The sequence below is a fragment of the Sus scrofa genome, chromosome 2, assembly GCF_000003025.6.
Source record: "Sus scrofa isolate TJ Tabasco breed Duroc chromosome 2, Sscrofa11.1, whole genome shotgun sequence".
Taxonomy (NCBI): domain Eukaryota; kingdom Metazoa; phylum Chordata; class Mammalia; order Artiodactyla; family Suidae; genus Sus; species Sus scrofa.
In genome coordinates this window covers 92,142,794-92,170,646 of record NC_010444.4, presented here as the reverse complement: position 1 = coordinate 92,170,646, position 27,853 = coordinate 92,142,794, and the positions used below count along the sequence as shown (strand labels likewise).

At 33.6% G+C, this 27,853-nt stretch overlaps 1 protein-coding gene across 2 annotated transcripts in view; it reads left to right on the top strand.

The window, feature by feature from the left end:
• EDIL3 (EGF like repeats and discoidin domains 3) overlaps nucleotides 1-27,853 on the top strand; it is a 431,857-nt gene that overhangs the window by 383,705 nt on the left and 20,299 nt on the right. For both annotated transcript variants that reach the window (XM_005661542.3, XM_021084514.1), the window contains one exon: nucleotides 20,098-20,253. In XM_005661542.3, the coding sequence (XP_005661599.2) occupies nucleotides 20,098-20,253 (156 nt within the window). The remainder of the gene's footprint in view (nucleotides 1-20,097; nucleotides 20,254-27,853) is intronic.

Below are 27,853 nucleotides of genomic sequence, written 5' to 3'. Positions count from 1 at the left end.
CACGTGAATTAATTTACTGAATTTTAAAATAATGAACTTAAAAATAATTTTTTCTAGCACTAGACAGCTAAAATACATTTAAAAAATCAGCAAGAAAAGGGCAAACACCAAATCAAGGCCAATTTACTTATTTTAAAAAAGGTAGAATTCTTTTCTCTTCTAACCAAACATGATTTCAGGAACAAGAATAAGCAAGACATTTTAGAGCAGAGGGTATATTGCCCTTATTTATTACTCTGGTATACAAAAATTATCCATTTCCCAAAGCTTTCTGGGCATAGCACCAACATACAGACATTGCAATTAAATTCAATTATATTCTATCACTAAAAACCTACACTTTATATTCACAACTAAGAGTAAAGGAAAAAAACGAGGGCTTTACAGAATTTCTTGTCCAATCAAAAGGATACCTTCTGAGTTCCCATTGTGGCTCAGCAATAACTAACCCAACTATTATCCATGAGGATTCAGGTTTGATCCCTAGCCTGCCATGAGCTGTGGGGTAGGTTACAAATATGGCTTGGATCATGCATTGCTGTGGCTGTGGTGTAGAAGGCCTATAGCCACATGCAGTTCCAATTCAACCCCTATCCTGGGAACTTCCATATGCCGCACATGCAGCCCCAAAAAGCAAATGATAATGACAATAATAATAATAATAATACCTTCAGTTCTTCAATTTTTCATAGCAGGTATGCCATACCAAGATTGGGTAAATTACAGAAATCATGCCAGAACAGAAAAGTAGTACAATGCCCTATATTGATCATGAGAAATTTTGATTATATATTTCTGATTATTTTTCTCTGGAGTAATCAGCATACCAGGTACTATAACATACAATTAGCATGAAAAAGAATCTACACACAGCAAGCAGAAAGAAACTTCTCCATTCTCCTGCATTCTTTCTTTTACTTAGTCTGGGGTGGAAGAAGAGAAGTCAAGTAAATGTTTTAGGAACAAATCAAGGGAATTGAAAAACTGTAGGAAACATACTCTGCTTGGTCAGCATGCGTGTCTGTGTGTTTTTGGGTGTGCACACCTGTGCCTATGCAAACGCATCTTTGCCTAGTACTATGATGTATTATACATGCAAGGGAGCCTTTCATCTTAATTTCCAGTCTGTCATAGGCAGAAGCTGTCTGGGTGTAAATGGGTTGCATTTTATGCCAGGGACAGGTGGAGGAAGAGATGACATCTGGTGCAGCACTTTTCAGAACCCTCAGCTCTTCATTGTGATGTGGATAGAGATCCTCAGCATGATGACCTCTCTGGCTTTTTACTTCTGTATACTTCCAGCACCCACAATTGAGGGGACTTCAGGCATACTTGCAGTTTCACCTCCTAGAGTCCCACACTTTGGAGTTCATCTCATTCCAAGACAGTGGACATATAAATCACTGTCATAGGAACTCTGGATCAGGCATCACTGGAACTGCTGATGTTCTTCTCTGTCGCCTTATGCAGCTTTGGACAACAATCATATTTGGTCTCCCAGTTGATTGCCCACATGATATTACATCCCTTCCCAAATGTAGCCTCACTCATATTCCCTAAGAACAGAATCCACCACCGAAGGGACAGTCTTATGCCTTTTCTTTGTTCCATGATACAGAGTGTCTGTGTGCTTGGAGCTTGCCTATTATCTTCTGCCAGACATCTCCAAAAGCTCTTACCATCCCTATTTAATACCCCCTCTTTCACTCTACATATATAGTTCTTATTGCTGGACTTCTCAGAGATCTGCAACTTTCTGCAGCAGCTCTCTTGTCTTTTGTCACTCAGGTCCATGTCTTTTTTGCCTATTAGACTGTTTCTAGGTTTTCCATTCTCATTACCACTCTTTGAATCTAGGGAGCTTTACTTCATTTTGAATTACTGACAAAGCATTAGAGTCAGTTTAACTGAATTTTTTCCCTGCCAAAGTTTATACTGTCCACTGCTGCCCACTTAACAGCTCCAAGGAGTATAAACACTGTGCCTTCAAAACGTCCCTTTGAGGAAAATCTTTTTCTTCACGCAAACACTTCCTTATATATTTACACATTATTTTCCCTTGCTGCTTATTTATGAAGAAAAATAGACCCTGCTGTATTTTAAAAACAAACCCCTGCCCATGTTCCTGATCTAGTTTCTTTCCATCTTATGTGTTCACCTATATAATAAATCACATTCCTGGATATTTAACATATGCAGACCTTGCAACTAACTTGGAAGGTGCAAAGATGACTGAAACATGACTGGAGTGCTAGAGGAGTGCAGAGTCTAGTAGGGGACCAACATTCATAACAGATTACTGTGAACACAGTGGGATACCTATTTTGATGGAGGAATAGCTTCAAGGGAGCATAGATCAAGAGTTAGGAAAAGTCTTAGAACCCTTCACATTTGAGTTTCAGATGAATGTCAGATGTAAAGTATTAATTTTGATATGTTAATTGACATTAATTTTTGGCCCATTCAGTAATGAAAAAATAAAAACAAGGAGTTCTCTAGTGGCCCAGCGAGTTAAGAATCCAGCGTTATCATTGCTGTGGCACAGGTAAGCCCCCTGGCCTGGCAACTTCCATATGCCATGGATACAGACCCTGCCCCCAAAAAAGAAGAAAAAAAAGTACAAACAATAAAATCTGTTGAGCATCTTGTTCTGTACTAGGCATCATGCAATATAAGAAAAGCTGGATTGGGGCAGAGGTAATTCACGTTAGGGAGGCAATAAATATTTTTTAATTACTTTCATTAAATTTTGTTACTATTATACATGATTTTAAAAATAATCTTTAAATCTCTGCATTAGATTTTGTTTTCCATAAAGCTTATAATAAGAAAATAACCTAGAACATAATTATATTTACTTTTCTTACCTGTCATTATGAAAAACCTAGATTTTTAATATAACTTATGAAATATTTCAGATTTAATGAAATATTTCATTAGTTCATGTTTACATGAGTTTGGTATAGCTATGCCAAAGGTAGCAAAAATGCAGAAAAATGAAAAGTAATTATAAAAAATAAATTCAGCTACGAGAACAAAATCTTTCTTTAAAATGAAAGGCTCAGTGGTAATAGTATGGCTGCAGTAATAAAAGGAAGTTATATGAAAAGCCAAAAAATAAAGAACTCTAATTTTAAACACTTAAGTATACTAGTTTTTGTTAGGCCTAGAGTTACAACATTGTGGGCAAGCAGAATTTCTTCAAAAATATTCAGAAGTTACCTAAGATACTACTTTTCCTTTGAATATTGAATGTATTTGAAGGTATATTACAAAACTAAATGCATAGTGTCAATATTACTGGAGAAAATTAGATATTTTTTAATAAAGTCTACCCCAGTTTTCACTTCATACACACTACTTAAGAAGCAAAAACAAATAGAAAGATTACTACTGTGCTTTTTTAAAATTATAAAATATTTTAGTTATTTATAGAGAGCAATACCCCAATCTAACAAAAATTAACATTGTGCCATATTTACTTCATATATCTATATATAAATATATATGTATATATACACATATATGTTTACATATATACATATTTATAGTAAAAGATATATTACTAAAATGTATTTACTCAAGACTGGTCAAGAAAGATCACATACAAAAAACTGAGAAAGAAAAGAATCCCCCGCCATAGATTTACCATTGTTAACAATATCAAGTCAGACTTTCAAAAAATATACCTCCTTTGTGTTATACAAACTATTCCGCAAAAAATAGAGGGGAAATACATCTTCCCAAATTCCTTTATAAAGTTATTGTTTCCTGCTACAAAATTGGGCAAAAGTACAAGAAATACAATACTAAAATCTCACTTGTAAAATGCAAAAGTTGTAAATAGAACATTATTAAATGGAATCTATCGAGCTTTAAATATGTCTAGTAATAAAGGATTTATCTCAGGCACACATAAAATGATATATCTTAAAAAAAAATCTGTTAATGTTAATCACCAAGATAGTAAATTGAAGACAAAGAATGTATGTATCTTGCTGGTAGGCATGTAAATTAATAAAATCATTTTAGAACTCATTCAGCTTATTTATAAAATTGCACATTTATGTACATTACAACCCAAAAATTCCACCCATAGGTACATAGTCACACAAAAAAAATTTGAATACTATATATACCAGAAGACAAGTACAGAGCATTAATTTTTTCTTAGTTTTAATTTTTATACAATTATTAAAGGTATATTCCATTTGCAGTTATTGCCAAATATTGGCTACATTCCTTGTGTTGTACAATGCATCCTTGTACCCTGTCTTACATCCAATAGTTTGTCCCTCCCACTCCTCCACCCCTATATTGCCCCTCCCCTCTCTCTCCAGACTTGTAACCACTTGCTTTTTCCCTGCATCTGTGAGTCTCATAGCATTGATTTTAAAAGACAAAACTGGAAATAATCAAATATTCATGAAAGTAGAATTGGTAAATATATTATCTTATATGTACATGTGGAATATTACACAGTTGTTAAAATATACTTTATAAACAAATGTAGATGAAATCTTAGTAATATAACATTGAATGAAAACAGCAAGTCCTCAGAGATTACCACATCACATTTTTTAATGAATTTTAAAAGTACAACCAAATATTATTTAGATGTTCACTCATATCTAATGAAACTGTGTTTGAAAAAGCAGTGAAATAATGGAAAATATAGGACTGAGTAACCACAGTTGAGAGAAGCAGAAAGACAGTGGAACACATGTACATAGGTATTATCAATGTTATAGTTCTCAGGTTTCTTGGGTTCATAGCTGCTCATGATGTATTAATTAAGTAAAGGAGAAATCTGTATAATCATCTCAGTCTGAGATATATAATTTAATAAAATCTAACACCTATTCATGATTTTTAAATTCTTAAACAAATAATAGAAGGAAAAGTCCTCATTCTAACAAAATATATTTTTTTTAAAAAAAGCTATATCAAAAAGCATTCTCAGTGCAGAAATGTCAGTCATATTCTTCTAATGTCTGGGCCTTTATTGTTGGATTACTTTTAATTATTGTTCCATCTTGAAAATACAAGATGTTATTGTGACCTGAAAGTTTTCAAGAGAATATATTGTTTCAGAATGATTCTTTACAATTTAACTTCCAGTCTCCCTAACAGTAGTGACATGTCTTGCTCCTAAAGCATAATCTCTACGTGATCATTTATGTCAATTGCTGTCACGTGTTAAAAGTGCTACTCTACACAGGGGTTGGAGGTAATGCAGTACAGAGCCACACTTTTTCAGAATACAGGGTATTAAAAAGCATGTCCAGGAGGTCCTGCCATGGCACAACAGGATCAATGTCTTCGCAGCACCAGATCACAGGTTTGATCTCGGCCCAGCACAGTGGGTTAAAGGATGAGGTGCTGCTACATAGGTCACAGCTGTGGGTCAGGTCTGATCCCTGGCCTGGGAACTCTATGTGCCATGGAACAGCTAAAAAAGAAAAAAAAAAGCATGTCCAAAATTTTCACCATAAGTTTTTTTTTGCCATAAACACCTTTGCTGCAAGCATTTTTCTCACAAATGTTTTTGCTGTGTAACTAATTGGCTGTGAGGCAATTTTGCCATGAAAGGGAAACAAAAAAAACTGACTGATTTAACAGTTTGGTTTCAACTGGTTGAAATGCATTAGTATTTCTTCAACGTAGAAATATTGCCAATAGCTTTATCAAACTGACAGATGAGGATAATTTGCTCAAGATTTGGTTCCTTATTTTGAAAAACTTTATGTTGGAGTAGGAAGAGGCCAAGGGCCTTGGAAGGTGCAGAGCTGACCACATATCCCCTAGAATTTTAGAACAATTATTAATGGGCATGTAAAGAACCAGCAACAATGTAGAGGCTTTCACAGTAGGATAAAGGCTCAAGTACAAATATGCATTCCAGTATTTGGAAACAGATACTTCTCTTAATAAGGTACTAAGTTTTAGTGAAAAAGAAACAGTGTGATGACCAACAGAGAGACAAATCAAGCAAAAAAAAAAAGAGCCATGAATGAAAAACTTGGAAGATAAGTGTGTAGGTACAACCCACAAAAAAAAAAAAAAAATGTTATTTGCACAGTATTGCTATGAATCTACACACATTGTAAATATATTCAAATATTTTCTATTTCATAATAAAGTCTTTTTAATTTTGTTACTCATTTTCCTGTTTCATATTTATGTCCCTTTTAATATCCCTCTTATTTTTAGTTACTTTTATCTTTTACGGCAAAATCGCTTTATAACCAGTTAGTTATGTGGCAAAAATATTTGTGGCAGAGATGTCTACAGCAGAAATGCTTATGGCAAAAGTACCTAGAACCATTAAAAAGGGAATAAATTTTATTTGTGACCTCTGGCCTGCGTGTCCCCAAAAGGGTGACTTGGGAAAGTCATTTGGGTTAGACATATAGTGATTTTTGTTTACCATATAAATGTGTCAAAGCTTATATTCTGATTTATAAACTAACAGGTATTTCAACATTTCTTGAACTGTACCAGATTTCTCCATGATGGGAAAAACATGTCAAAATAATCTGTTTAGGTATGACAAGCCACAAGATAAGAGACAAATCTTGTGAGTTGTTTATGAGGATGAATATTTTTTACTTTTCTTCTTGTTTTTATACTTCCTTGCTGACTGATTCCACTGTAAATAACTTTCTGACATCATACTTTAAATGCTCTGATGTCTAATAATTTCTACATGATGCATCTTTTCTTTAAATCAGTGTTAGAATTTCATTAAAATATCTTTGGATTTCAAGATCCTTAAGCACTTAAATAAAAGGGAGTTACACCTCAATTTTCTATTTATTTTACTTCTGTTTTTTTTCAAACTTTATTTATAGTGTCAGAAGCTTTGTGCCTAAGTCTTAGCTGAGATATCAAGGACAGTTATTACAAAAATGTTCAACCACTGGGGGATATCTCATGAAATTCTTCACTTAAATCCATAAGTGGGATTTCAGTGAAGTGAAATATAACTTGGAGAGTTTTTAAAATCTTGAATATGTACACAAAAGAATTAAGTAAGTTTAATGAATTTGCCCTGAGGGATGTATTAATTCCATACCTAATTTAAAGCTGTGGTTTATGAGCTATTTTACAGTAATAGAAAATACAGTGCATGAATAGTTTTAGAGTCAAAGAATGTGATTTTAAAAACATGAGATTGTTTGGAGCTGAATGCACAAAGAAATGAAAAGCATGTATATGAGAGTCCTGAAAACATACTGTCACTTCTTGAAAGAAGAGTAGAAGCATCTTATTGTCCACATGCAGTCAAGAAGAAATACTTTGTGAAAGTCATATACCTTATAATTGAGCCATATCATTATAACTGTTAGGCATTTACCTATTTGGGGCTTCATTATAGATCTCTCCAGGCTATATTGTACTGTGGGATGTTCTTCAGAGAGTGTCCATCTTTATCAGAATAAAGTCCAGTTCAGCACCCAGTTTTATATTTTATCACTTAATAAGTGCAAAAGACCTTGGACACTATGTTGAGGAGAATAAATAGGGCATTAATATTGGGACCTAAAGGATGAAACTGAGATTTCAAAGATAGAACAGCTGCTCCTTATTTCCACTTGGGAAAAAACAAATGAAAATCAATGTCAGAAACAGCAAAAGAACATAGATATTCTACCATCAATATATTAAATAAATAAAACATGTTGATTTTATGCATATTCCATGAGGGACTCTATAGCCATGGCTTCTAATGAGACTCCCTAAGAGGACAATTATAATTTGTGGTGACTGGCCTTCAGATAAACTAGGTAGCCCTGCCTGCCAGATTTGCCAGAGCTGGGCTTCTGCTTCTTAAACAAATGAAATGCTGACAATGTTATTGACTGACTATGCATTTGAATGGAAATAATTTGTATCTTTTTATCCATATGAAACATATACTCTGGACAAAAGGGTTTTTTTAGAAGGCACCCTTTAGGGCAGACCACTTTCTGTGTCAATGGCTTTTAATTAACCCTGTGATCCTCCGGTGGTTGTCTCCCTGCTGACCTGGGCTGTTTTTCAATTGTTGACATGGATGGTCCATTTTCCCAAAGCAATTCCAAGCACTGACCTCATCCCCATTCCTGAGAGGCCATGCCCCTTTCCACTTTCTTTTGTAAAGATGAGAGGGGAAAATTTACATCTGGGTTTCTTGGCATTGTTGTTGTTTAAGCCTAAAAATCAATCATGATAAAACATCACCTGTCCAGTTAAGACTGAAAAAACTAGAATTAAGGCTTATGGGATCTGATGAAACATAATGATATACAGGACTCTACAGATGATTTACAAATTGTGGGGATGACAACGTTTTATATCAACATGAAATGCACAGCTCCTCCAGCAAGTATGGTGCATAAAAATGTGTTGTGGTTTCTGTCAACTTCCCTAGCTTTCAAGACCCTCTAAATATTTAAGATATGCATTGTGATTTGCCATTGCAGTATACTGTGTGCTGTGGATGTTTTATTTTCAGAGTTCTTGTGATTTTTCACTTATTTGTCACAGGACCAGAAGATTTATGTAAATGTACATATTGACACACATATTTGGGTATAGATGTTTTGTGCTTGTAAATGTCAGTCTCTAAGATATATAATGGTTATAGAGAACACAAATGCCTTTGATAAAATTATATTCAGTAAAGCAGCTGTCAAAGATATGTATATATTCAACAGCTCTTTCAAGGGATCAACCAGATTCTGGCTACTGAAGTGAATGCCAGTTCAATGAATCTCCAGCTTTCTAACAAGATGCTGACCCAGATTCTGCCCAGGCTCTCCTCTCACTGTGCTTTCAGAAAGCACTAAAAACTACTTTGATTTCTACTTAAAAGCTATGTTATTATTTTCTAAATTACATACATATCATTTACAGGTAATTTTGTCTTCTACTTCATTTGGGTGTTGGCCCAGCTATAATTAAAGTATCTAAATAACTTTTATTGGATATCATCATGCTCTTTGATCAAAGACTTGTATTAAGCCTCCATTAATCAATTAATAATTACTTTAACAATTCAGAGACTAATTCACTTAATCACTACCCTGAATTTTTGTTCATGGACTAATTCAAAATTCCTAGCCAAATCAAAATCAGGCTTGAAAGATAAAAGAAATCTGTGATTCTACTTTCTCAGGGTGATCTAATTTTTTTATTTACGCAGCAAAAACTTCACTTTCCGTAACCCAGTGAGAAAAGTATGATCCTTTCCCCTAAATATTTTCTAAGTTTTACATTTTTCTTCAAATATGTTTTTGTGTTTCTGACATAGGATTTGGAATTATTGGATAATAGCTTATCTGTTAATTTGATGTCACTTTTAGTTACTTGTAACAGTAGTTGTTTGAGAATGATTTTTTAAAACAACCCAAAAAATAAAATTTATATAAACTATTTCAAAAGTCTACTCTAAAAAAGAAGAAAATCAAGTTATTTTATTTTCCCTTTATACATCAGGATTTAAGTAAATCAATGCAAGGGCATTAGATATAATTCTTGTAATATTATTTTATTAATTGTGAATTTTATAATTGTAGTTGTTTTTACCTTTGTATTGAAGTATAGTCAATTTACAATGTTTCAGGTGTACGTGCCTGCTGCACAACTTTTCATATGCTTTTACATTATAGGTTATTACATGACATTGAATATAGTTCCCTGTGCTTTATAATAGATCCTTATTGTTGATCTGTTTTTATATATAGTACTTTGTATAAGTGTTAATCCCAAATTTCCAATGTATCTCTCCTTTCTCCTTTGGTAACTTTAAGTTTTTTTCTATCTGTGAGTCTGTTTCTATTTTGTAAATAAGTTCATATGTATCATTTTTTTAGATTTCATATGTAAGTGATATCATATGATATTCATCATTCACTGTCTGACTTTCTTCACTTGGTATGAGAATCTTTAAGTCTCTCCATGTTGCTCCAAATGACATTATTTAATTCTTTTTTATGGCTGAGTAATATTCTATCATGAATATATAGAAATGTCTACTTAGGTCTTCTGTCCTTTTTTGATCAGATTGTTTGTTTTTGGATATTGAGCTTTATGAGATTTTGTATATTTTTGAAATTAAGTCATTGTTGGTTGCATCATTTGCAAATATTTTCTCCCATTTGCAATTCCTATCAAATCTCCAATTTATCTGTTTTTATATATAGTACTTTGTATATCTTTTAATCTCCAATTTAATAGGAATTGCATTGAATTTATAGATCACCCTGAGAAGTAGGTTGTCTTTTCATTTTGTTTATTTTAACTTAGGTCTCATTTATTTTTGCTTTTATTGCCTCTAATCTAGGAGAGGGATCAAAAAAATACTGCTCCAATTTATTCTAAGAGTGTTCTATCTCTGTTTTCCTCTAGGAGTTTTATAGTATCTGGCTTTACATTTAGGTCTTCAATTCCTTTTCAGGTTGTTTTGCATAAGGTACTAGAGAATGTTCTAATTTCATTCTTTTACATGTAGCTGTCTACTTACTTAAGGGACTGTCTGTTCCCTATTGTATATTCTTGCCTTCGTTATAGATTAATTGACCATAGATGTGTGAGTTTATTTCTCAGCTTTCTATCCTGTTCCATTCATCTTTGTGTCTGTTTTTGTGCCAGTACCATAGTTTTTTGATGGCTATAGTTTTGAACTATAGTCTGAAGTAGGGAGTGTAATTCCTCCAGCTCCATTCTTCTTTCTCAAGAATATTTTGGTTATTCAGGGTTTTTTGTGTTTCCATATAAATTTTTAAATTATTTGTTGTAGTTCCGTTAAAAATGCCATTGGTAATTTGATAGGAATTGCATTGAATTTATAGATCGCCCTGAGAAGTATGGTCATTTTAACAATACTGATTCTTCAAATCCATATGTCTCTCCATATGTTTGTGTGATTTTTAGTTTCTTTTTCGCTACCTTTATTTTTATCTTTTAAACTTGTTTGAGATTTAGTGAGAAAATCCTGATGGATGGACTTTGCTTTATAACTATTTTTACATAGAGAGTTTTAGTGAAACCTGGGTTAATTTTCTCAAATGTTTTCATGACAACTACATTTGGAGCATTCCTTTGGAGCTGAGAAAGCAGACCTTCTTTGAGCCTATGGTGAGCTTATCAGAAAATCAGTTCCACTATTTTATCATAATCAACTTCTCAACTGTGACTCCTGCAGTCTTTGATTTCCTTCTTATCATCCATAAAGTATGCATACAAATATAAGCCAGTCAGTGACTTTCCAGGCTCTGGGAAGAGTTTCCTGTAACTACAGTGTAAGGATTCCAACATCTGAATCAGAACAGAAATGGTCAAGACCCAGAACCTGCCCTGAGGACTGAAGACCAAGAAGTCACCTTACTATAGCCAGAACCTGCATGCTGTAGACAGAACTCTGCTTCCCAATGTCCCATCACACCTATTTTCCCCATAACACAAACCTGGTAAAGTGGAATAGGAAACATGTTGGCTACATGTTAGTTCACTGAATCCTAAAATATGAAACCCTACATTCAAAACATACACACACACACACACACACACCCCTTGTGTTTGCCAGGTGACTGGTGAACAACAGAGACCAAGTTGGCTGCCACTGTGATTTTACATATAGTAAGAGAAGGCTTTGGATTTTATATTATCAAGAAAATAAGTTAACTTTCTGGCATTTAGAGGATAAACAGCAAAGAGTAAGACAGGTTCATCCTTCAGACCAGCTAAGCTCTACTGCCTAAATGTCTGCTGGGCACTGTTAACAAGGCCTTTGATGGTGTTGCTATCTGAAGGTCAGAAAGAATTCACACGACAGCCTGATAGATTACGAGAGACAATGGGGAACACTTAGGACCAGTGTACTGGCAAATACCAGGACTGTTCTCTCTCTGTTCAAGTAAGAGAAAGTAAAACAGGATTATATTGGGCTTTAAAATATGCAAAAACGGAGAAGGATAGAAATTATTTAAAAGGTATGAATAAAACTGTAAAAGTGGAAAAATTTTGACAGAAACAACAGATTACTAGAATATACATAAAGGTATTTTCTCCTTGAGCAAGAGAATGAGATGAATGCTGAGATGATGAGGGACAGATCTTAAATTATTCATTTCAAGGAAATTTAAAAATTTAGCAGTAGAAATTCCATTAACTAAAATTAAATCCATAATATTGAGGACAAAATGTAGAAACCCTGAAAATACAAAGGAAAACAATATTTTTAAAATGATGGATGGGACAATATTATAAATAGGAAAAATCAGAAGTAAAGAGCCAGTTTTTAGATAATTGACCTTCTCGTAGGAGACACCAAAAGAAGCAGAAGCAACATTTTAATATAAAACAGGAAAAGTTTTTGAGCACACCTCCCTCACCCCCAAATGAGTCTATAACTTGAATGAATCCACTTTAGTCTATTCAAAAGCAGTGAAAGATACTCTCACCAAGACATCCTGGTATATAATGATGATGATAATTTGTAGTATTAATTTCAACAATAAAGGGCAGACCTTTAACTATCAACCAGATGGGGGGGGAAACAAAAACAAAAAAATAAATGGATTATTCTACAAAAAGTGTTGAGAAAATTATGTTTTTATAAAAAAAAATAAAGTATGAACCTTATGTCACATCATATATATACATAAGCCAAGACGATTTACATGTTAAAAGGAAAGAAGAAAGAGAAGAGGGGAGGGAGGGAGGGAGGGAATTGGGGGGGGAAGGACGGAGGAAGAAAAACTTAGAAGACCCAGAAGAAATTATAGGAAAACATGTAAATCATTAACTAATCTAAGTAAAAAGTCAACTTAGACATTCAAAGATATGCAATCACAAAAGGAGTGATTGATAGCTTTGTGTATAGGAAAATTAAAAACTTGTATGTCAAAAAAAAAATTAAACAATCTAGCAAATTAGGAAAAATGAGATAAATGTAACAGGAGCCAATATGGATGTAACTGGAGAAAAATGTAAATGTAACAGGAGCCAAATAATTCCACAAAGCAACAAGAAAATCTCTACTTCCAGAGGTAACAGATAAAGGATACTAACAGATAAAGGATACTAAAAAGACATTAATAGTACTACATATTATTAGTGAGACTGAACAATTAGGGGGATGTAAATTATGCCACTGTCACCATTTATGTGCATTAAATGTAAAAAATGACATTTTTCAAATTATTAAAAATATAAAATGACATGAAACATAGAATTAGTGGCTGTGTAGAGAAAAAAAATCATATATCACAGCTGGAAAGTAGGCAATTTTTCTGAAACAAATGAAACAATGAAACAATGTCAGGTCCTTCATGACTAAAAGCAATGAGCAAAGATAAATACACATAGGAGTTCTATTGGTTTTTATCAATGAAAAAGAATTGGAAACAAATTAAAGTAATACTAATTGGGGACTGCCAAATAATTTTCATGTTTCTTTGTATATCTGTATACAAAGATAAATACACATAGGAGTTCTATTGGTTTTTATCGATGAAAAAGAATTGGAAACAAATTAAAGTAATACTAATTGGGGACTGCCAAATAATTTTCATGTTTCTTTGTATATCTGTATACAAAGATAAATACACATAGGAGTTCTATTGGTTTTTATCGATGAAAAAGAATTGGAAACAAATTAAAGTAATACTAATTGGGGACTGGCCAAATAATTTTCATGTTTCTTTGTATATCTGTAAGAGTGATACAAAGCCATTACGAAGTATTATTATTATTTAAATATAAAAATATTTACATGCAAGTTATAAAACCACATATATATTGTGAGCTTGTTTTCATGAAGCTATATGAAAATAAGAAATGTCTGCAAATATGAATATAAAGAGGTTAATAAGAATTAACTCTGGATTATAGAGTTTTGCTTATTTTATCTGGATTTTTTATCTCTTCACCCCATCTGAAATACAACTGTTTATTACTGTTGTTTAGAATTCTTTGACCAAATGCTATGAATTAATAGCATTTGACCAAATGCTATGAATTAATCTTATGTAAATGAGATATGTGAGCAAATGAAAAGACTAGGATTTTATAAATGTATTAATTTTAATAGAAAATTTAAGGATACAGGGAGGAGTAAATGTTTTACAGTAAATAAAATGTGGTAAATTCTTAAAATGGCTTGTTAGGATAGAAAAAAAGACAAAAATAGTTTATTGACAGAGAATTTCTAGTGAAATATTAAGAATAAATGAACAGAAAATATGGACTAAAAGTGTAACCAACACCTGGTAACCAATAATATTGTTTAAATGCCAAATACAACAAATTTGTCTAAAATATCCACATTTACGGGGGATGAAAAGCATTGATTGTACCTAATGGTGAGAAGGAGTTGTTTTTTAATCATCTCTGTATTTCTCAATTTTCTTCATGGCATGTATTTAATATTGAGAAATATTTTTAAAATAAAAATGTTAAATGTAAAATGTTCATAGTTATGCTATCTTCCACCCTTAGTTAAAATATGCACTTGAGGAGTTCCTGTTGTGGCTCAATGGGTTGCTTACTGGACTAGTATCCATGAGGATGTGGGTTCAATCCCTGGCCTCACCCAGTGGGTTAGGATCCCACGTTTCCATGAGCTGTGGTGTAGGTCACAAGTGCAGCCCTAAAAAAGAAAAAAAAAAAAAAAAGACTTTAACTACCTACATGACTCTAAACAAATTCTTTTAAAAAGTTAATAGTCATGAGCTGACAGCAATCATGGGGTGCAGCTCAGGTTGACATATGCAGTTGTTCATATCATAATTGCAGGTAATTGTTAAATAGGGAATTATCTCAATCCTAAATCCAGGGCATATGATGCCTGTATATTGGGTATGTCTACAATATGCCTTGTGTTCTGTAAAATATGCTCCTAAGTGATCACCTGAGCATAGAAGACTTATTTATAGCACTGTAGCACCATACATGTACTATGATCAGTTTTACATGTAAAAGGTACACCATAAAACAGAAAAACCCAGAATATTCCCTCTCTCCTTTGAAAGGTTATTTTATGGGATTTTTTTTTGTATTAGTGTTCATATTTTTAAAATTCAATATGGGAAATGTAATCGCTACTTTAAATGTTTTTAAATGTTATTGGAAATTAAAACTTTTTTAGTAAGAGGAGGAATGCAATCATGGGTGCTGGAAAAAGTGTATTCCCAGGCCTCTATTGTATTGTAACCTATAATCTTATAGTATTTGAACCTATAATCTTAGGGATACTAAATCATATCAGATACAGGGGCTGGATAATATTTCATCCTGAGTTGATCATATTAATTAGAAGGCCTGCAAACATGAGGAAAAGTGTGACCAATATATGATAACCAAAAATGTGCAAATGCCAAATATAATTAATTATAGGTATAACTTGAAGATATTGTGAAGTCAATTCCAGACCATTGCAATAAAGCAAGTAACATGATTTTTTTGGTTTTCCAGTGCATGTAAAAGTTGTGTTTATGTACTGTATTCTATTAACTGTGTGATAGCGTCATGTCTCAAAACACAATATGCCGCATATTAGTTAAAAAATACTTTATTGCTAAAAACTACTAATCATCTGAGCCTTTAGCAAATCATAATAGTAGCATCAAAGATCATTGATTACAGATCGCTGTAATGAATATGATAATAATGAAAAGTTTGAAATCTTGTAAGAATTACAAAATGTCACACAAGAGATACAATGTGAGCAAATGCTGTTGGGAAAATGGCTCTGTTAGCCTTGCTTAAGGCAGGGTTGCCAAAAAACTACAATTTGTAAGAAACGCAATACCTGCAAAGTGCAATGAAACAAAGTATGCCAGCATGCGCTTTAAATGTAGCTAGGATTATATGCAGTAATTTCATGGCTTTTCAAGTAAAAATGTTTTATTGAAACCAAAATGTCTAAATATTTTGCCTATAATTCAATTTTTAAATAGATAATTATATTGGCTTTAAAGTATTTTTGTTTAATGCGTTAACTTTACAAAGCTCCATGAAGTTATAAAACATGTCATCCTGATATATTTAACTGATATAACATAAAAGTAAAAACTAGAACATTGTTGATGCGCCTGAAAGGCATATTTCTATGGTAAATCTCTTTTTGAGTATTTTGCATATTTCTGTGTTACATCTCTGCGGTCTTTTTGTTCACTTTTCTTGCGCATCATTTATCTGTATCACTTTTCATTTTCCTCACCCCTTTAAGAACGTCTCCATGAAAATCAACTGACTTTCCTTGGTCTGCCCTGTCTCCCGTCAGGGTGTTAAGCAGATTATCTGACATATAGTTTACCTTGACCTTTCTTAAACAAAGGCTCTGAGTTTTTCTACATTCTTTTTCTAATTTAGACACTCTAGAAATATGTATGCTTTGCTAGAACATTTTGGGATGTTTGATGACAAAAAAAAAGTCATATTCCTACATAACACTCATGCAATACTTCATTCTTTACTTCTATGTATATCCTTAAACTTCTCTCTCTATAGATCCTCCTTTTTTTCCACTCTTATCATTAAAAGGAAATAAGTGACTCACTATTATTTGGAGTCTAATTTTCTCTAAATATTATTTTAGAACTAGTTCCCTATTGTAATATAATCTTAATATTTGAGTGGAAATGCACAACATCCAATAAAATTAACTGATTCTTAATATTATCCTCATTTTTTCAGATGAGGGCATTGCACTATAGAGAGGTTAGAGTAGCTTGCCCAAGGGCATTTAGCTAGTAAAGGTAGAGCCAGTTTATGAACCCAGATCATTCAGCTCCACTAGAATAGGCTGGCTGTCATAATCATATTCCCAGAAATTGGAGAGGATTTTTAATTAGTTGCCTTCCCGGTAAAAATCGTTGTTACAACTATGACACTTTTCGTGGCCAGTAACATCACGTAGAGAAATAAGAGAAAAGTAGCTAGCATTGTCTGCTATGATATATTGCAGTATCTTTAGCATGGATGGGTTTTGTCCATAAAACATACTTGGGAAGTAGTTCCAGCTCAATTCAGCAAAAGTTTTATTGAGAGACTGTTACATGTAAGGCACTTTTAATACAGATCCAGACATGAAGTGCAGTGCACTGAGCCAGATGTCTACCCATGTGCCAGCTTTGTGCCCTAAATAACCTGCTCTATCCAAGCCAAGTCTCAGGAAGTGAGGGTCTAAAATAACAGAAGCAGGTTTGCAGGACAACTTCAATTCAGAGAAGCTGCAAGAGGGCAGAGTGGTCCTAGGCCAAGGGTAGGCAGAGGTCCAGAAGAATGGGCTTTTCTGGGATAATCCTGCATGCTGAACACAAGAGTGACGTGTCCCTTCACAGTTTCTCGGAGTGAGATCTGTACATCCCTGTTGCAGCAACCTCATGTTAAGTGTGGGACGCTTATTATTTTTATACTGAAAGAAGCTTTGCTTAGGCCTGGTCTTCTAAGTTTATAATGTGGCAAATTTTAGGACAAAATCCAGCTTGAAACAGATTGCTGACTATTTAAATCGAGGAGTTAACTGGAACAAAAAAGAAAAACATTTCTAGATCAAAAAAAAAAAAAAAAAAGCTAGAGAAGGGGAGCAGTTAGAGTGGGGGAAAAAAACAGATCTGTTAGAAAGAGCCAAGACACACAACTGAAGGAGAAAACATCTCCACCCAGTAGGAAAGCCAGCTGACTTTAAGAAATACCACAGAAAAAGAGGTTATAAGACCCCTCATTGGGTCATCTTAGCTTAGGACATATAGATGTTTAGGCAGTGAAGTCTCCATTGGAGGTGTTTGTATTCCTGGTGACAGTTTGAGTTCCTGTGTGTTTATAGCCTTGACGACAGCACAGTGACTCAGAGTACTGTTAGATTTTTTTTTTTCCCCATTTATTGAGTGTCAGCAACAGTAAGAGCATTTTGAAGACCAGCGGTTATGTCTAGAAGTTTCTGTGCAATTAGATTTGGATTTAGGACACCAAAAGCAATCCATATTTTTAAGTCCAGACAGCTAAAGAACAGAGAGGAAATTCATGTTGAAAGACAGGGCTCCCCTAATATTGTAAAGCCAGGATTGTTTTTATTTGGGACTTAGAGTTGCTGTAAGTTCAATGAGTGTGGTAAGAAAGGCTTTCAGATTCTTCAGAAATTTCTGAGATGGTCACAGAGAATGGGAATAAATCATCCAGTGGGAATTCATATTTGTGGTGGAATTTCGAATCAAACACTTGCATTTGAATCTGAAATCCTCCCTTTATTGTTTATCTTTAGGTCACACGCCATGTTATGTTAACTCCCTAGGCATCTGTTCCCTCTAAAGTGGAGATAATACCATACCATACAAGAGTGTTAAGCAGAATCAAGACATATAGGAAAGCAGCAAGTTTTCTTCCCAGGATATCATAGTTTGTCAGGCTGCATTGCTGCTGGACACCCAAGATATCTTAGATGACATAATACATGTTTGGAAAATTCCGACAATAAAATATTTTATAATTTTTATAAACTTTCTAGAATACTTTAATAAAGCATTACAGGTAGTTTTCTGTCTCAATCCACTGTCCAACTTGAGCAAAATGTCTTTAACAAATGTTCCAAAAAGTGGGCAAAAAGCCCATTTGAATTTTTTAAGAAATACACACCTCGGCTGTGAAACATTGGGAACTTTTTTCATCTATTTATTGATGAACATCTATATCACTCAATATGGTCTATTCAGTACATTCTCCCTAGATCCCTTTTCTCCTTCCTGGCCTGTGTCTGACCCATGACTGTCTATTTGTGGCTACAAACATCTCTCAGGATGAAGAACCTGAAATAGAAACAAAAGGTCATAGTGGTTGAAAGCCACCAAGGTCACACATGGGGTCATGACAGTTGAAAATGATAAAATCAAGGATGTTGCAGGGCATTTAGTCATAGGAAGTAGGTGGCTATTGTCAGAAAAGAGGAAGCTATAGATCAAGGAACATTAATACAACAAATTGTAAAGGCCTTTTAAGAATTGTCCACATGAAAAACAAAGTTTCCTATAATTTTTCTTTTAATTAGCATCATAAAATTTAAGAAAAAGACACGTGCATCAGAGAACAAAGAGGGAAAATACTACACTAGTCAGTATTATATATTCTTCTTTGATGAAAATCCCTATCTTTTGTGTTTCAATTTTGCAGTTGATGACTTTAATGCTTACTAAATCACCATGAGCCTTAGGCTCTTTAATATATATTTTGCAAGAATGAGCACATTATGATCACAGATCCCACAAGTCTGGAATGCATGTTTTAATTCTCTTTTATTCATGAAGAATATTTGACTTCCTATTCAATACTTTTAGGATTGTAGTTTTCTGAAAAAGGATTTTCATTGGACAATGATTACTATTTTTTCATTATATGTTACTGAACTGCTTAAAATTCATGGAAACAGGGTTGACTTTATATTTCCTATTTAATTATGGAACATCAAATATTACTCTTGTTCCTGATATGTACACAGCTGCAATTTTATTTTTATTATTATTGAATTGACCAGTAAAGTCAGAAATTGAATTATAAGCACAAGCCCTGGGAGATAATGATTAGTTTCAAGGTCAGTCTTGCCAGTTCTGTACTATCTCAGTTACACAAAAACCTCACACGAGATGAATTAGTTTAATATAAAATTGATTGGTAGTTTGACATAACCATCGTTTTATTTTATTGTGTGGTATTTTATTATTATTTTTTTAATTTTTTGGCCACTCTGGGCCAAAGCCACAGTTGGTGTTGCAGCTGTGGCAACACCCAATCCTTAACCACTGTGCTGGACAGGACGTCAAACCTGTGTCCCAGCATTCCGGAGACACTGCTGATCCTATTGCACCACAGCAGGAACTCTACCATCATTTTATTTTAAAATGCTCAAAATGGTTGTTTAGGTTTAAAACTAGGTGCCAGTAGGACAGTCAAAACTACAAGCCAATAATAGAGTCAGTCATCTGTTTATAAATACAAATAATCAAGTAGATTTTTGGCTTTAACTTAGATATTTCTTAATCTCCTGGATTCAAGAGAACTGTGTATTTATAATGGACTCTGCTGCAGCATTTAAATTATACCTTTTCTTTTTCTTAGGTGGATCTTCTGGTTCCTACCAAAGTGACTGGCATTATTACACAAGGAGCTAAGGATTTTGGTCACGTGCAGTTTGTAGGCTCCTACAAACTGGCTTACAGCAATGATGGAGAGCACTGGACAGTATACCAGGATGAAAAGCAAAGAAAAGATAAGGTAAGTCATCCTGGTGATGCAGAAGTGGATGGTACGTTATTGCACATTTTTGCTTCCTTGATTGTTTTGATAACTAGGATTATAGGATTATAATTATAGACATAAACAGGTTTGCTTATTATACTAGCTCATTGAAATTAAAATAGGGATGTTTCTCTGCTCAGTTTCCTTAATTGCATTTTAATGCATGGGTTTGTTTAATTTTTTTGACCTGTGTAATCTGTATTTTAATATTATAATGATCAGTGCATATCAATGCACCTAAACTTCTACACATATAATTGCTACATGTTTTTCTAAAAGTTGTTACTGTGTTTAACATCTTTTTATAGTATCTACTCTTTAAATGTCCTAGAGAATAAAAGTTCTGGAGAGTGATATCAATAACTAATTGGATCAGATGTTAAAATGTGGGCTTAGATTAATGAAGTTGAATGAATTTGTTGCTTAGTCTTTGTGCAGAGAACCGTAGCTTCCTGAAGACATCAACAGAAACAAAGTCTCTCAGTTCAGTGATTTTTGGGAAAACAATATACTTTCATGTGCGTTAAACATTTCTGAATTAATAATGATTTTTTTTTACATTTTATGTAACCCTTTTATTCCCTTACTATTATTGTATTATTAACCAATAGAAAGGATGGGAATGTCTTTCTTCAGGTATGTGAGGTAGAGGATTTAAATTTTCCTGGAAATACTAAGACTGGAATGTCCATTTCAGTGAGTCTACAACATTTGAATTCAGTTTGCCCAAAATTTATTTAGGTTTAGATTACAAAAGCCACACCTGTTTACCTTTTAACACCTCAGTACACAACCATTTAGCATCTCAGGACAAACACATTTACTTAACATCTCAAAACACATGCACATATAGCACTTCGACATCTCAGAAATTGGTATAGCTCAATGTCAGAATTCAATTGGAAGCCCTTACTACTTTCTAGAAGAACATAAAATAATGGCATGTTTTATAATCAGTTACACCTTTGATGAATTTGGGATATCTTGTAAAAATATCTTCAATTTTTTTAGCTGTAGACAAGTATCTGCTATAATTTATAGGAAGTAACTAATTTAGTTGTTTCCACCTTTTATAGTAGGCATTTTGATGCGTGAAGAATGCAAATATATTCCATATGATGAAATTTTTAACTTCATAAGTTATACAGTGCTTGGAATTAATTTTCAGATAAGTATTTTCATCTATAATCTATGTGTAATATTCACTGAAAAGGTGCATCTATAATACCAAAATCCTTGCATAGGCTGATTTAAGGAAGAGGTATAAGCCATTGCACTAGTAAAGCACATCTTTGTTGCCATTAATATTAAGCATATGATTCAGTGATTATTTGTGAATAATTTTTAAATTTCCTAAATTGATAGGTTACACATTTGTTAGTGCAATATTTCAGTCTGAAATATATTATATATATATATATAATATTTTAAATATATTTTAAGTGTTTGTGTCAAGTTGGCCAAATGATAGTGTTGGTCCAGTTTTCTATATACTCACTGATTTTCTATCTTCTTGTACCATCAATTATAAAGGAAGCAATGTTAAAATCTACAACTTTAACTGTTGATTCCTCTATTTCTCCTGGCAGTTATAGCAGTATTTGCTGCATGTATTTTGAAACTCTGTTAAAAGATATATGAACACTTAGGACTGTTATGTCCTCTAAATCACATAACCCTTTTATCTTTAGAAAATGACTTTTTAAAATTCCTGGTTATATTTTTTCTCTGCAACCTACTTTGCTGCTATTCAGATACTCCAGCTTGCTTTTGATTAGTAAAACAGTAGTATATGTCTTTTCCATTCTCTTACGTTTAACTATTTTGACTTTATATTAGAAATGCACTTCTACACAGCATATAGTTGAGTTTCTGTTTTTGCAATTCAACTATCTCTGCTTTTTACCTGAAGCATTTAGCCCATTTATATTTTATATGAGCACTGAAGTAATTGTATTTAAATCTACCGTCTTGCTATTTATTTCCTAGCTCATCTTTTCTTTCATTTTCTTCTACTTTCATCTTTCTTTTGAATTAATTTTTTAGTAATTCTATTGTGTTAATTTGTTGACTATTTGCTGTACTTTTTGTTGTTATTTTAATGACTGCTTTAGAATTTGTAATGTACATTTAAACTGATGAAGCCTACCTTCACATTAGAGACCCAGAAACTTACCTTTATAAGCACAAACAAAATAGATTATAGTTATAAATCCATGTACTTAGGAGCCACATTTGTTGTAACGTGATTTTGCCATTTCCAAAATGTGTTATTGTAAAGGAGGAAAAAAGACTAGGTACTTCCACTAGGCAAGTTGGAATGTCCTGAGAGTAAATGGACATGTTCAGTGAAAAGGATGTAAGCCAGAATTCTTATGTGAGACCATAAGTAACAGTATCATCTATCCAATGTAAAAATCTCTGAAAAAATAAACTATTTAACATTATAAATATGAAAAATAAACAAATTTAATATTGTAATATTATAAATATGACAGTGGTTAAACTCATCTAATGTAACTGGTAGTTTTTAAATTAAATTTAGCCCATCTCTTTTTAATATTATAACTAGTTTACTGGTACATTGAATAAAAGCCTTGGGTAACTTTGCTCTTTATTACTGAAGGAAACAACTAACATCAACAAACTGCACATAAGAATGCTGCAATTACTATTATAATAAATACTTTATGTATAAGTACAAAGTACAGGGCATGAACGTCTCCATTCCTACAGAGAAGGGGATTTTTTTGTTTTGTTTTGTTTTGTTTTTTGTCTTTTCTAGGGCCACACCTGTGGCATATGGAGTTCCAAGGCTAGGGGTCAAATTGGTGCTGTAGCCGCTGGCCTACACCATAGCTAGCCACAGCAACGCCAGATCTGAGCCATATCTGCCATCTACGCTACAGCTCACAGCAATGCCGGATCCTTAACCCACTGAGCGAGGCCAGGGATCGAACCCGCAACCTCATGGTTCCTAGTCGGATTTGTTAAGCACTGAGCCATGACGGGAACTCTGAGAAGGGGATTCCTTAAAATAAATGAGAAAATGGGTTGTGTTAGTTCATTGAACACTTGGAAATACAGGCATTTTACATATATATATGTTTGTGTCAAAATATGTTTGTGTGTATATATAATTGTGCTTTGTTATTATTACTAGGAATTTAGCTATAATTTTATATACTCTTTATAGAGGTGCTCTTCTTCATTTGAAAGGTCCTACACAACTTAGCAATTAATTTTTCCGAAGTTGAATAAGCCATCTCCTATTGATTCTTCTTATTTTCCATGGTGTCTTGTTTTCTGCAGTAACTTTTCCATAAGGGAAAAGAAGTCTTCAATATTTACAAGTGTACATTCAACTACAAGCTTTCATCCAAAAAATATAATAAATGAATTGAATGTTTCAAGGCAAACATATGCCTGTGAGATGTTTTATATATGCACATTTCAAAAGGAAATATTTACCAAGCTTTCTAATTTCTTGTTTGTGCTTTTCTGCTTTTATTGACTCCTTGCTCTAATTAGTCTTATGGGTATGGATGGGGAAGTCTGATGTAGATCCAGAAACAAGTTTAAGGTCAGGAAAGAAATGCCAAAGGAAAATTATATATGTACATAGGCATGAATGTGCATGTATATATATTTGTGTGTCTATATATATACACCAGAAGTCAATGCAGTAAAATAGATCCTTTGTTCTCTTCATTGAGATGTCACTTTCTCATTACCCTCTCAGAGCTTTCATAAGAATGCTTATTTTCTTTGGTATTCTATTTTGGACAAAATTCCACGTTAAAGCTTTTTTTGTTGATTATATTACTGTCTCATTTCAATCCTTACATTCTTATTTTTTCTCTTTCTAGTCTACAGTATTTTCTAACATTTAAATCACTTTTCCATTTTTCTACAACATGGATTCAGATATATTTTTTATTTGAAAGTCAAATGTTCCTTTGCTCTCATGAAAGTGACATTTGTTTTTATACTCTTGGAGCTGCTTTTTACTGCAGTTAGCAGGAAAATTGCGAAATTTGACAGACACTTTCTGTATTTAATTTTTAATGTTATAAACCAAAGTAAAACAATAATAAATTTCAGGGCGAGTACTCATATGGAAAAATTAGAAATGAAAATTGGTTTTCTCATTCAATATATTAGTAATAATGTCATGGTGTTTAAATAAACCTGAGTTTACACTGTCAGCTTTCTCCTCTGGGGGAAGAAAAAAAGTTAGTAATAGTCTATCTTGTCTCTCCCCTAAACTTATTCAGGTTTTTTTTTTTTTTAAGCATAAGTCAAAAAATTGTGGCTAGCTATGGTGTAGGCCAGCGGCTACAGCACCAATTTGACCCCTAGCCTTGGAACTCCATATGCCACAGGTGTGGCCCTAGAAAAGACAAAAAACAAAACAAAACAAAACAAAAAAATCCCCTTCTCTGTAGGAATGGAGACGTTCATGCCCTGTACTTTGTACTTATACATAAAGTATTTATTATAATAGTAATTGCAGCATTCTTATGTGCAGTTTGTTGATGTTAGTTGTTTTCTGTAAAAGAAAATCCAAAACCTTGTTTCCAATAAAACTTTGTTGGTTCTTAAAAAGATGAATGCCATGTATTCATCAAGAACTATTCTGTAACATCTTGGTGAACTCTCTGATTCAGTGTTACCAAAATTATCTCTTCATAACCCTCATGGGGGAGCTAGTTAAAAAATAACATGTTTCTAGGCCCAGACTCAAACTCTCTGGGATGAACTGGGGATCTCAGTGTTGCCCAAAGTCCAAGCTAATTTGAATAATAAGCAAGTTGGGAAAGATGACTCTAATCCATACCAAAACTCAAATTAAGTCTTTGAAACTAAGTGGGTTTTTTTATTTTATTTATGATATTGTGTCAATTTTGGCTGTGTAGCATAGTGACCCAGTCATACATATAGTTTTGTACTTTTCTAGTCAGAAGGGAATTTACATATAATTCTTTAGGACTTTGGTTGGCCTTCAGTTTGTCAGTGAAAGTCGATATGAATCAATGTTCCCAAAGGTAAGCTTAGATTTTAATATGTTTGCCAATTCTCTTATGAATTGGTATTTGCTTTAGACAAATTTGAAATTTGAAATAATGGATTTAAGTAAAAAGGAACACAGACTATTTGGGAAGATGTAGGAGAATGTGGCATTTGTATTCGTTCAATCATTTGTTCAGCAGGCAATTCTGTCTACTCTGCGCCTAATGTATGTGGAAAAAGTCTGGATATGACGTAGTGACTCAGAGAACTCTCAGTCTTAAGGAGCTTGGGAAAGGTGGAAAAATCTTGATTCAGGCAGCTTATTTTAAAGAATAAAATATAATCTTCTGTGTTTTATTTGATAAGCCAACTCTAGGAAAGAAGTAACACATAGATGTCCATTTCAAAAAGTTTGTGACTTTCCAATAGGGGAAAAAAAATAAAAGAATTCCTGGTCCTTCTCTACTTCCTTTCTTTTCTCAACATCATTGTGAAAAAGAGAAGCAGGAACGTAACAATCCTCATTAATAAAACCTCCAAATCTGTATTGGAGGATACATTCCAAAGCAATAGTAATTACAGATGCCACAGGGCATGCTGCCATTCCTGCTGATGCTAACACTCTAGTAGATATAATTAAATTTGAATAGTTAGAGCCATGAAAGTCCAGCTCATCAGTGAAGGAGACTAAACAAGACATCAGTCCAGCAGTCAATACCCAAGCTGTTCTTTTGAAATTTGATCTGGATTAGACATTTAGAACCTGAAAAATAAGGCTAAGAAATAGATAAACAGAATTCTCAGTGACAATCGGTGAGGAGGATGCTGGCGGGGACAAATAAAAGGGGGTGAATAGTCTTTCAAGGAGGACCAGATATGTTTCTACGGAGCAAGATCAAAGACAGATTCTCTCCACCTTGCATGGAGACTCTGAGGGTCCTTTTACTGTTTTCAAATAAAGCAGGGAGGGAAGGAAAAGAAGCTGCTTTTCTGAAAGAAATTTCCAAGAACTAATTGACTTTATACAAAAAAACACTAGAATTCAAAAATAGCAGGTGAGTTGTGCCCCTATTTGCTAGAGACTGATAATGTAGTCACAGTAGTGTACTTCTTAGAGATCTGGTGAGTGACTTAGTTGGAAGCTAAGAGATGAGGATATAGTTTCAGCACTGTCTAAAAATAACGACAGTGTTATTTAAATAAACACCATCTGCTATCAACTGTTATTTACAGTTTTATCTGCTTTCTTCCTTGTCGTAATTCACTATTGTGGACCTGACTAGGACATAGTGTGAAGAATGCAAAATTGCCTGTGCTCACGTAAATGTGGAGGTTACTGGAGTTTTGAATTTAGGACACCACCTGAGAATACTTCCATTTTGGCAGCATATAAAGTTCAAGGATGAGCTCACCTTTTAAAATTTTAAATTGTATTAAATAGCTCTGCCCAGGAGTGGATAGAGGGAGATAATAGTTAATGTCATTATTCTACTTTTAATGCTATAAAAACTGTGTGGAGTTGAGGGGTTAAAAGAAAAAAGTTCAGTTATTTCCATAATCTATATACAGCAACTGCAAAATTCAAGGAAACATTGTAATTCCTTGCAGTTTCTATAATGCATGCTCCTGCTAAAAATAGAATGAGATTCCTGTAAATTTTGCTAGGGCTTCTGACCAAAAAGGCCACATCTCAGGAAATATTCCAGCGTAGAAGAATTGATTTATCAAAGTGAAAGTTGTGTGCAGACCCAGATCTGCCTGCTGGATTGGGAAAGGGCAGCTACAGTGAACAAATTTAAATTCGGAAAGTACAGTGTCACCAGTGAGTAGTGTGAAAGCAGTTGTTAAGGTGCATAACGAACATGAAGGGAACTCAGAATTGGTTGTGAAGTGGGGGCTTAGGGTCAGAAATGAGCCAGAAGATGGATGCAAGCCCAGAGGCAAACAGGGCTGGATCAGCTACAGGAAGACTTGTATTTCTCTGTTTAACATGAGCCCCAAATGTCATCCTTATTTGAAGATGTTTGTTCCTTAACCCAGGATGAAGAAGGGTTTAAGAGCAGGAAAGGAAGATAGGAACAGGAAATGGGGTTTATTGGCCGGGGAGGGGGGAGAGAGGGTTAATAATGTAAAGAACTACAGTTGTAAAATCAAGTAACAAGCTGCACACTAGAAATAAAAGACAAGCTAGAGTGACAGATGAGCCACAGGAACAATGAGAAGCCAGTGATTTAAGAAGGCATTCAGCTTATTTGGAGACAGAATAGTTGTCTTAATTCAAGGACTGATTTTGAGGTTTCAAAGAAAATTCTTTATATGTCAATTCACATTCTACTATATTAAAGACTAGCAATGTAAAATATATGGTTAATTCTGGCCAATGACACCTTTACATGTCTTAGAAAGCATTTAGATTTTTTTAATCTTCATGTAAACCAAAAAAACAAAAGCAGAATCTCTAAGGACATACCATCAGGTAGTAGAAAAAAACAATCAAACATCAGGCACAAAATCCATAAAGCTCACCCTTTTGGGGGTAGGTTGCAAGAAAAAAAAAAAAGAT